The sequence below is a fragment of the Cotesia glomerata genome, linkage group LG4, assembly GCF_020080835.1.
Source record: "Cotesia glomerata isolate CgM1 linkage group LG4, MPM_Cglom_v2.3, whole genome shotgun sequence".
NCBI lineage: Eukaryota > Metazoa > Arthropoda > Insecta > Hymenoptera > Braconidae > Cotesia > Cotesia glomerata.
In genome coordinates this window covers 19773841-19785962 of record NC_058161.1, presented here as the reverse complement: position 1 = coordinate 19785962, position 12122 = coordinate 19773841, and the positions used below count along the sequence as shown (strand labels likewise).

The following is a 12122-nucleotide window of genomic DNA, read 5'->3' as shown; positions in this document are numbered from 1 at the left end:
TATTAAATTTTAATAAATATTTGTTAACAGCTCCCAGGTAACATGTGCTTGAGCAAGATTTAGGTACCAGTGTCTTAAGAGCGGTTAATAGTTGATTTTCAAACGAGTTTTGCTCATGAATAAGATGAAATTTTGAAAAAAAAACGCTTCGCTCTTCGATAGATAATTTAATTATCTATCGAAGAACGAAGCGCTTTTTTGGAAAATTTTCATTTATCTATGCATAAAATCCGTTTTAAGATTCCATAAGTTGTACAATTATGACAGAGGTACTCTCGTTTGTCCAATAGAGAGCGAGAGAGAGAAAAAATATAAACCCTTCTTAAGCAAAACCTCCAGTTACTAGTGCCTTTTTCTACATATGGGTCTTGCTTAAGTTCATGTAGAAAGAACTGGTTCAAGATTTGTATATAACTAGCTCAAGACATCTTGTGCAAGAATATGAGACAAGTCTAATGCAAAGTGCATTGAAAAACTTTCTGACGAACTTTTTGAATCAGAAACTCACAACAGACACTTACCCATGACTTGCTCAAGATTTGCTCAAGATCCGTAATTCCCAGTAATTTGTTCATTTCTAAAGCATTTCTCAACCAAAAACTAACAGCAAATGTTGAAGTGTGACTTGCTCAAGAATTGCTCAAGATGCATGATGCATTATATATTTTATAGCACTTTTTTCCCTCCACTACTTGAAGATCTATTGATTCAGTGGTGCTCATTTTAAAATAATTTTGTCTTGATCGATAAAACAGCAGGTCTACACTCTAAAAGGTTAAGCTGAATGAGATCCACTGATCCTATAGTAAATATATGAGGGGTAGAATGATGCGAACGATCATTCGAAAACATTTGATCTTGAGCAGATCATGAGCAAGTCTTGCACAAGTATATTCAGCATGCTTCTAGTGTCTGTTTTTCTCAAGAATTGATATAGTTAGTTTATCGATAAGCATCTTCAGATTTTCTCAATTTTCTTACACAATTCTTGAGCTATAATCTGGCCCAAAGTTCTTGTACAAGGCTTGTTCAAGACTTGTCAATTGAATTTGATTCAACTATCCGGAGCAAGACCCATAGGTAGAAAAAGACACTAACAATTATCGAAATTAAGACCAGACTTGCTCAAGCTTTGAAAAAGATTGCTGTATGGGGAGCTGTGATAGAATTTGGTATTTTACAATAAACGTTATTAAAATGTTATATAATTATGCAAACAATTTAGTAAGATGATTTTTATTTATAAGCAATCTTCATATAATTTGACATTGCAAACGAAATAAATTCACTCAACAAAATATTTATTAACTGTTAATAAATATTTGTTAACTATTAATAAATACGTATTAACTATTAATAGACGTACTTTTCTCCCAAATAAATATTAATTAGAATTTAATAATTTAAATAATTGTCTTCAAATAAATTAAATTATTAATAGTTAATAAATTTTTCTATCAGTGTAATTTATATTGAAAATAACTTTCATATCTTGAATTTTGAGTCTAATGTGTTTAATTTTACAGTTTTTGACAAAAAAACTTGCTCAAAAAACGGTGATTGCGCAGAACTCCAAAATGGTACCTGTGTTAAGAAAATCTGCGAGTGCAAGGCGAATTATGTCAGAGCTAATCAAACGCGATGTGATCCATTGTACGTCTTACTCCGTCTGCATTGACAAATTTTGTCAATGTGCATCGTTTTATTCTCAGCGCGGAGTAAATCTTTGCTTGCCAGGTGATTTATTATAATGTTATCAATAATTTATTTTACAATCAATGTGATTTATTTCTGTACTTAGGTACTTTAAGAGGCTCTTGCGGTAGAGACGAAGATTGCAGGGAGATACCGAATTGTATAATTATAGTAATATTACAGTAAATACATAGATTTTTTACGGTAAAATTTCTAGAGTTTTACGGTAATTTTATCGTATCATTCCTGAACTTTGCAGCAAAAGTACGGTAGAAATGCTGTATAACTATAGTAACAAAAACTGGCCAATATAACCACAAAAATACCGTATTATTTCAGAAATATAACGGTAAATTTATGGTAAACGCATTAATACCGAAAATTTTGCGGTATTTCAAAAACCGCGAGGAATTGACAAGGAAAACTTTTAGGTCAAAGAAAACAATAAAATTGACAAATTACACTTACAATTTTATTTATAACCCTCAAGATAATTTCACAAAATCATCATAAGAGTACTAAATTAACCTACCACCAATTCACTCACAAGAACACTTTTCTGCATTGAAATTAAACACTTTCCTGTTGATAACTTTACCCTCTTTGAAATACCGAACGCTAATCCCCGAAAATTGGGTAGGCAAGCAGAATATCGCAGGAACTTCTTCAGGATAGGCCCTCATTAACGCGCTGAAGATCAGAAAATGCTCGTATCCTTTAAAGTAGCTCCGAGTATCATGCTTGGATTGCTTGCAGACGCCACTGCAGTACTTGAAGTTGATCCTCTTGGGCGCTATAATCTGATTCCTTCCAATGTCTTCAAGCCAGAGATCAAAAGACTTGATTCCACAAACTTCCGAAGTGTTTTTGTAGTCAGCCAAGTTCTTCTTCACAGTTCGGTGGTTCTTGATCACCATCCTGATCTTTGGCTTGTTGAACAAACGAGCAGACAGGAGTCCAGTGTCCAACAAAACGGACCGTTTTGTTATTTTGACCAGAGACCGAATGTCAGCTGGTCCAGGCTTCCTTTTAGAGTAGCATACCATCAAAGGCGAAAGCTTCCCACTGACTCCCAGTTCAATATCGCATCCTGCAGAAATGGAAAATCCTTGATTCCTTCCAGGATCTTCCATCCAGGATTGGACGACCTTGGTGACATTGAACACCAACCAGCCGCCTTTCTTCCCTTGACCTTCTTTTGTCTTAGATTTGATCAGTTCGCAGTTTTCACAATCATTTTGTCGCACTAGAGCCCACGGATGACAGTTTGAACCAGCATGCTGGAAGATCCTAAGTTCCGCTGACTCAAAGGTGCCGTCTAGCTTCGAAATGTCAAACCTCAGGTTGTCCAGGTTGTTCGTTGCTGGCATCATGCTGCTAATCACCATTTCCGCGGTATCTAGCGCTCCCCAACGAGTGTCTTGATTGAATTCTTCAAGGATGCTTTCCATGTAGCGGACAGCTGAATTGTTGAGATCAGCAGGATTTTCCTTGAAATTCAAGCCTTGATCACCAATCATAGAGGACACTAATATACTTAAAACCACTAACGAATCCATGGTTGAGTAACTGATTAGAATCATCAGAACAGATTTTTATAAGCTATTACATTCTTAGTTTTATCAATATTGACACTCGATATGATTGTCGACAAGTGAGATTATATTATCTAGGCGATAAGTAAGAATAGTAACACTTGTAGCTGTTTTAAATCAAATAGTAATTATTTTTGTTATCGGTTAGCGTCACGGAAGGAACATCTGGCAAGAAATAAGTCTGCGATTTGCGTCATAAGAGACAAAATACTTTATTCAATGTTTACCTAGTTTAGCATTAAAATAAGGCTTAAGTAACTAAGAGGAATATCAACTGCTTCTGGGATGCTAGATTAGTTAACCTTGGAAGCTAAACGAAGGATCGCGGACGCAAGAGCTACGGCGGCACATCCATCCTGCGCAGCAATCATTTGTGTCTTGACACTTAACAAACGAAAATTAGTTAAGTAACCTCCCTCACGGTTTTGGAAATGCCGCAAAGATTCGGTATTTATACAATATAAATGCTGTATGTTTACCGTCATACTTCAGTCATTTTAGCCAGTTTTTTTGCCGAATTATTACGAGAAAATTACGAAATGAATTCAGAATATTTACGGCAATACAATAGGAAAATTATGGTATATTAACAGCATTCCAACCGTAAATGTACCGCATATTTACATTATATTTGCGGCACTATTGCAGCAAAAAACCGGAAAAGAAGATCCCTACTTTCTATTACCGGTAAAATACCAAAATTATGCTGCTTTACTACTATTATTCAATAGCTTAAAAATTTTTTTTATAATATTATAAATTATCATGAATAATTTTTAAGAGGTTAATAAATTAATTTCTCTATTATTATTATTATTATTATTATTATTATTATTATTATTTTTAGTCCAGACCGGGATCCGAACCCGGATCACTTAGTTACGCGCCAAAGGCTCTACCAGTTGAGCTATCTGAGCTGAGACACTATCCGTAACTATTTATTCAGTCACCTAATAAGACCCACCGAGTAATAAACACCATCGTCCATCTTACGGTAAAAAGCATTATATCTTTAATTGTATCAGTATAAACGCGGCAAAATTGCAGTATATCTCCGGTATTTTCACCGCAGAAATACCATTTTATTATTGTAAAATTATAGTAATATTATAGTTAATACATAGATTTTTTACGGCAAAAGTTCTAGAGTTTTACGATAATTTTATCGTATTATTCCTGAACTTAGCAGCAAAAGTACGGTAGAAATTCTGTATAACTATAGTAACAAAAACTGGCCAAAATAACCACAGAAATACCGTATTATTTCAGAATTATAACGGTAAATTTATGGTAAACGCATTAATACCGAAAATTTACAGTATTTCAAAAACCGCGAGGAATGTAATTGATTGAGAAGAGTACGTACTTTCGCTAAGTGCCTTCCGCAGTAAGAGTGACAGCATTCCGCAATAATTACCAAGGTAGCCAGGCTCAGAACCAGTAAAAGCAGTTGCAACGGAACCATATTTGGCTTCTAAGTAACTAAAGTTGACTAAACAAAGTTATTTCTTTTTTAAAAAGTCGTTAAACGTAATTACCAACGGAACAAACAAGATAAGGCTATTGAAGTGTAATGGGGAGAAGATAAGCTATGTTTGCTTTGATTAGAAAAAAAATGATAACAACTTACATGACAATTTTAAATTTATTTATTTATTTTAATACATTCAGCAAATCTTGGCCCTAATATTCGGTATTCTAACAAGTTCTAAGTTGTCACCCTTAGTGATTACCACCATCAGCCCAGAAAATGACTTAGGCTCGCAGTAGTCCGCTTGGATGAGATTCGGGAAGCGATGATGCAACAAAGAATGCACAAGTGCATGCGAAAAGTTGTTCCGATTGACGTCAACCATTTTAGGATACTTACCGGAGCAGTAACTGTAGTAAAATCCAGTTGGAGCAATCACGTAGTCGAGCCCGATCTCCGAAAACTCGAGGAATACCTTTTTAAGCAGTCTTTCGGGTTTTGGAATGGTTTCTAGAAGGTTGTTTCCAATTGGGCTCAATTTAGTAGATCTTATTGTGTTACGTAAATTTATCTATTTTGGGCGATAAGACGTCGATAGCAGTAGAATATTGTAACATAAAAACGCCACGGGCTAAGAAAGCTATTATAATTCTATTTCGAATAATCCCAAAAGATAAGGGAGGTTGTTGACCAAAATGAACTATTTAATAATTTTATTTTATTTTGAACTTATTAATTTTAAGTAAAAGGAAATGACGGTTTTTTTTTAGTTTTTCAACGACAAAAACAAGTTATATAAAAATCGTTGTCCACTTAGTGGTTCAATCACTCGAAGATATTTCTAAAAAAATGAACAGAAAAATTTTCATAGCTGGAGGACTAGTTTTGTTGTTGATCGTCGATGCAGTGCAGAAAGACGCCTTCAAACAATGCGCTGATTTCGGAGACACAGTAAGTATGCTTTAATGAACTTATTATTGTCCAACTAATAATAATTTTTGTAATTTTCCGTCAGTGCGATGTGAATCTTAAGCATCCTTGCTGTGATGATAGTTTAAAGTGCGCTTGGTCGGACTCTGCAACGGAGTATCAATGCCTCAAAAGAGGTGACTATCAAATCATCAATCAGAATTCATATTCTAATCTTTAGTTCTTATATTTTGGGTTAATTAGCGATACTTGGAGGTAATTGTCACACTAATGAGGACTGCAGTTACGTTTTGCACTCAACATGCTCATCAGGAACTTGCGTCTGCAGACGGAACAATGTCCGAGTTAATGAAACCAGATGCATGCCGTTACTGAACGCGTTTTGCTGGAGAGAGCCATGCGCACCAGATAATTCGGTGTGTCTTGATAATGAGTGTCTATGTAAGAGAGGTTTCTCAGCTGTGGGCAATGATCGATGTGTAAAAGATGGTATAATAGTTAATGTAAGTCATTTGAGCTTTATTGATGTTCTTGATGCTTTCAGTGCTGCTAGGAGCGTCTTGCAGTGACGATGAAGCTTGCATGACGATTAAATTCGCAACGTGTACTTCGAACGGAACCTGCGCCTGCTCAGAAAAGACATTTATGATAGGACCGATGTTGTGCTCGAGGCTTTTGGGAGACACCTGTGACAGCAACAGCGAATGCAGGGTTCCTAATTCTGAGTGCATTGATCAGAAGTGTCAATGCAAGCAAAAGTATTTTGATGCTTCGCGTGCCGAATGCGAAAATGGTAAGTAGGATCAAAATGGGTTTTAAATTTAGTAATTCGAAGTAATGGTTTGTTCTAGCTTACATAGGCATGCCCTGCAGATCCTCAAGTTACTGTCATTCTAATATGGAAAATACACAATGCGTTAGATATAAGTGTGAATGCAGTGCGAATTACGTTCTGAGAAATGGTAGCGTGTGCTTATCACCATTGCAATGCGATAGTGATAGTGACTGTAAGCTGAAAAATTTTAAATGCATTGACAATGAATGTCAATGCGAACCTAATTATCTACTGCGAGAGATGGAATGTCTGCCTAGTATGTATTGTATTGTAATAATTTTATATTGATTTTTTCTTTGCGTAAAAATCTATAGTATGGTACATATTACCGGTGGAGTATATTTTTCTGATGAATTTATAATTAACCATAATTTCAGATTCAAAAAGTATGCCATGGTAGGGTAAATACCCCAATAGATGGACACCCCCCAATAGATGGACAGATATTATTTCTAGAAGCAATTACATTAGTTTTAAGAACAAAAATCTTAAGTCGTTATATTTTTTTATGTCTACAAATAGTTCTAAGAGCGAAAAGTAATTTTTTTTTAACTTTTTATTTATAATAATAGTTTAAAAAAATTATTTAAATTGGACGTCTCGAGGTTTTGCTCCGAGAGCGCCGCCACTAGTAAGCGTGTGACAGATAGCTGGTAGACATTATTTGTTATTATTATTAAAAATAATAAAAAAAGTAAGATTTGTACATATAATTACGCTTATATTTCATTAACAAAGCTAGAAATATAATATTTTAATGATAAAATCGAAAAGAAATAATAGAATTTAGTGTCCATCTATTGGTGACACTTTTCTAACCTTTATCCAATAGATGGGCATTGAGTTTATATGATGAATTTTCTTATTTTTTTTTTTAATTTTATTGTTGGATCAATGTGAGAATAAGAGTAAAGATTATAGCAAACATACATGTACTGGAAATGAAAGTATTATTATGATTATTGAAGAAATTGAAGAGAAAAAAGAAAACGCTGAATAAAAGAGAAAATTGAGAGAAGGAAATTTAAAAGCAAAAGAGAACAGACCTATTAAAAGGAAGAAGAAGACAACATAACTTTTTTAACGTTGTGTTTTATAAATTTATATTGATAATTTATTAATTATTAGTATTCTTTATATTAATATATTTTGTATGTTACTTTACATGAGAAAGCATCACGTGTTCAAAATTAATAAAATTACTTTATGATGTATTTTGAAAATTACCATCCGATTTATCACCTTTTCTCTTTAATTTTATCAAGCTTTATTTTTTAGTGGAAAAAATTAATAAATTAATTATTTCTGATATAAATAATGAATCGAAAATATCGCTTGTAAGTAGTGTCCATCTACTGGAGATTTTGTCCATCTACTGGGGTTTTGGACTTTTTCTTACATTTTTCTTTTTTATTAATTACTATAAAGTCTTACGAAGTTTTACTTATTTAATCCTGGTTAATTATATATTTTTACATAAATATAATTTACTTTATCACAACTTATCTGTATATTCCTATATTATTTTTTTAATAGAATACGAGAGTTTGCTTAACCGTCCATCTATTGGGGTATTTACCCTATATCACAAACAAATGAAATGTAACATAGTAAAATTAATTAGTGTCCAAACTAAAAATTAACACGTGCACTTCTAAAATTTTTCCAATAGATTAACATGAAAATTTATCTATTTTTGTTTTAACTAAATTTTATCTGGAGCAAGATAAAATTTTTCAAGATCATAGAATGTGTTCATTGATTACGGTGATTTTGTTTGTTCTTTTATCAACTTTCTGTGTTTATCAACATTATTGAGAGTCTTTTGATCGAGAATGTAAAGCTACAACAATACTTTGTTATAAAGTTAGATTATAAATACTATTTAATGGTGAGGGTCACCGATCCAGCTACTAACCATTTAAAATGCTACTTAACGAAGAAGGATCGGTAAGAATTTGGCTTCAACTTCGGTCTGTTGGCTCGAGGACATACTATATACTAACCTACAACAGTCTTATAGACAAAACTAATAGGACCGAGTACTGTGTGATAAGTCTTAGCTTCCTCTTACACCTTTACTATGGGACATTTTTAAATTTAATATCTACCATGGTAATTTATAAATAACATACATCGGGCTAAGTAATATATTGTTGAATTTACTATAATAATCTAGTAAAAATAATTGGCAATACAAGTAATCTTTTCTCTTTTTGTTAGTTAAATTTTTCAGGTATATTAAATAGGATTTATAAATTAGTCTTAATACTTGTAAATTTAGTATTGAAATTAAACTTTTTCGGACATACTCAAATTTAATGTAAATTTCTACGGTGTATAATTTACAGGACACCTGGGAGGATTGTGTAAAGCATCATCAGACTGCATCAACATTGACGATGCAGTTTGTAAAATGAACGAATGTATTTGTGAACGTGGGTTTTTCCCAATTAATCGATCCCAGTGTGGAAGAGGTTTGAGAATTGAATGTTCCAGTGATGAAGACTGCATAATCATGAATTCTCAATGCATTGAGAAAAAATGTCGATGTCGTGACGGCTACACCCAGAACTTAGAGAAATTCTGTTTGCCAAGTAAGTTCTCCTTAAATAGCGTCAATATAATAACAGTATGTGCTTACATATGTAATATCACTACAGAGTACTTACATGGATTTTGTTTCACTGACGATCAATGTAAATTGATACCAAATTCTTACTGTTCCGAGAGCAATGAATGCATTTGCAAAGTTAGCCATGCTCAACGGAGTACTTCAGTGTGCGCGCCATCGCTAAATCAAAGCTGTTCAATAACAAACCAATGCATTATCGAGAACTCCTGGTGCATTGATAACGCGTGTAAATGCAAAAATGGATATATTGCGGAATTTCGAGCTACAAATTCTCTTCTCGAATCGGAGAGAATCGGAGTGGATATATTTAGGAACGACAAGTGCACACTCGGTAAGTACTCCACAATCTTTTATATTCCTTCCTCTAGTAATCAAATTTCAGAGTATCCAGAAATATCTTGCGTTGTCAATGCCAACTGCATTGACATTTTTAACGCAATATGTTCGAATGAGAATAAATGTGTCTGCAAACCGCATTACGTAAGATCAGAACAATTTAAATGCTCGCTGCAGCTAGAAGCTTACTGTAAACAAGATGGAGACTGCGTTACCAAGGATTTAAAATGTTTTGACGATGAATGTCGATGTCCGAAGGGATTTTTCCAGCTCTCTGATGACTATTGCGCACGTGGTAAAACTCTTCAACATTGATGATCTTGGTCAGTTAGATTAACTTCGTTAAAATTTTTCCAAGCTTTTATCGGACAATACTGTCTTGCTGTTGAGAATTGCAATATGATAAGAAATGGAAGATGTTCTGAGGAGAACACCTGTGCTTGCAAGTCTGGTTATGCAAAATTTGATCACTTGGTGTGCCTGCCCCTAATAGGGGAGCATTGTAATGAACACAAAGATTGCTATGTCTACAATTCTAACTGTGTTGATAACGAGTGTCAATGCTTCGAAAATTATATGCCTTTGTCGAATACTCAATGCCTGTCAAGTAAGTGTTTATTATATGGTCCACAATTTCTTTTCTAATCGCCATTGCTTCCAGAATATGTTGACCGTTCTTGCTACGACAATGTTGACTGCCTAGTAATAAATTATTCACACTGTTCGAGATTTGATCGATGTGTTTGTAACCATAATTACGGGGTGGATGAGCGAGGTTTTTGCAAGCCAGTTTTAAATGGTCGTTGCGCGGGAAGTTCAGAGTGTCAAATTGCTAATTCTCAGTGCATTGACGATAAATGTCAATGCAAGAAAAACTATGTCAGTGGGATTTATAATAACTGTATACCAAGTAAGTCTAAGATATTTGGCACAAAACATTAACTTCTATAATACGCCTCAATGTTCATGATCTTCTTCAAGCGCGTCTGGAGGAATATTGCGCGAGTGACAGAGATTGCGCTGCAATAGAATTTTCTCAATGCACTGAAAATAAGTGTTTTTGCAAAAAAATTACGAGATAGTTGATAACGTAGCATGTAAGCCACTACTGAATAGTTTTTGTACCACCAACAAAGACTGTATCATCGAAAATTCTGATTGCATTGACAATAAGTGTCAATGCAAACCTGACTGTGAAATGCAGAGTCTTATTAGATGCGAACTGAGTACGTATTCTTTTTTTTAACTCCATTTTGATTAAATTAATGATAAATTAGTAAAATTGTGTTGACGTTTAAGAGGTTCTGGGCCAGAAGTGTGAAACGGATTCAGACTGCAGTTTTATTCAGCAAGGAAAATGTTCGCCGGACAAAATTTGCGCCTGCTCTTTGGATACTTTTGCATTAGATAATAAGACCTGTTCACCTCTTTTGAACACTTTTTGTCAGTTTAACGAGTGCGAGATAGAATTCTCTGATTGTGTTGATCATAAGTGTCAATGCAAGCTTGGTTACACTGCAATATCTTCCACTCAATGCATAAATAGTAAGTTAATTTAATTATCACTCTAATGGATCAAAAATTAATTAATCAATTGTCTCCAGGCAATTTACTTGAACCTTGCGAGAAAAATCATGACTGTCTAGAGCCCTGGCACTTCGAGTGCTCAAAGGAAAAAAAATGTGTTTGCAAAGCTAACAATGTCGCTTTTAAAAATTCTTCGTGCTTGCCACACCTGGGTGGAATTTGTTGGAAAAATGACCAATGTCATGTTAACAATTCTCGTTGCGATGATTATCATTGTCGTTGTAAACCTAACTTTATTCCTGTTTCGAGTAATAAGTGTGAGCCCAATTTTTCGTTTTTAACTTCCCGCTAAGAAAATCGAAGATTTTCAAAAATCGGGAAGTTATTGTTTTCACCCCGCTTTACGAAAATCGAGTTTTCATCGAATCTCGACGTTTCGAGGTTCTAGGAAACTTCCCAGTCTATTCCTGCGATGATCTCTGTATGTCTGTATGTATGTGTGTGTGTGTGTGTGTGTTTATTTTTTTTTTCCCTTAGGGGGGGGGAATCCTTTTTACGGATTCTAGGCATAGTTGTTTGGCCTGGATATGTGGCGACTCGACGCAGCGTCATACTAAAACTCGACACTAACGCCCCTACCCACTAAACCCTAAACCCCTTTTCCTTCTTTCCTCTAATCCCTCATGGAAACCGCCGTCAGGCATTACTTCGTGAAGGAAGGATCTAGCTACTGCTCTTCCTTCTGGTGGCTAAGGTGTTAACTACCTTCCTTCTATCTTCTGTTATTTGCTCTTCTTCTTTCAGTGGAACGCAAGTCTTTAAGGACTTCTGTTGCAAACGTGTTGGTAGCGTTCCAGGCATCTTCTGATGACAACATTGCTTCCACTAGTAAATCTGGTTGCATTCTCTGGTTCAGGATCCTCTCCAGTTCTTCACGCTGTGGATCGAAACGAGGACATACAAAGAAGACGTGCTCCGCGTCTTCAGCAGCTCCTGGGCAGGACGGGCACTCTGAAGAGTCATCGTGCTTAAAGCGGTGTAGATACTCTCGAAAACACCTATGTCCCGACAACATCTGCGTAAGATAGTAATTGACCT

The 12122-nt window shown here is 34.8% G+C and overlaps 1 protein-coding gene across 1 annotated transcript; it reads right to left on the bottom strand.

Moving 5' to 3' along the window:
- Positions 1-2234: 2234 nt before the first annotated feature.
- Positions 2235-3254, bottom strand: LOC123263945 (bone morphogenetic protein 5-like). The gene has a single exon (XM_044726990.1). The coding sequence runs from the start codon at positions 3252-3254 to the stop codon at positions 2235-2237; it is 1020 nt and encodes a 339-aa protein (XP_044582925.1).
- Positions 3255-12122: the final 8868 nt, after the last annotated feature.

Bases quoted from the DNA above. Each gene is read 5' to 3' on its own strand.
- LOC123263945 (XM_044726990.1), bottom strand. From the start codon at position 3,254: ATGGATTCGTTAGTGGTTTTAAGTATATTAGTGTCCTCTATGATTGGT.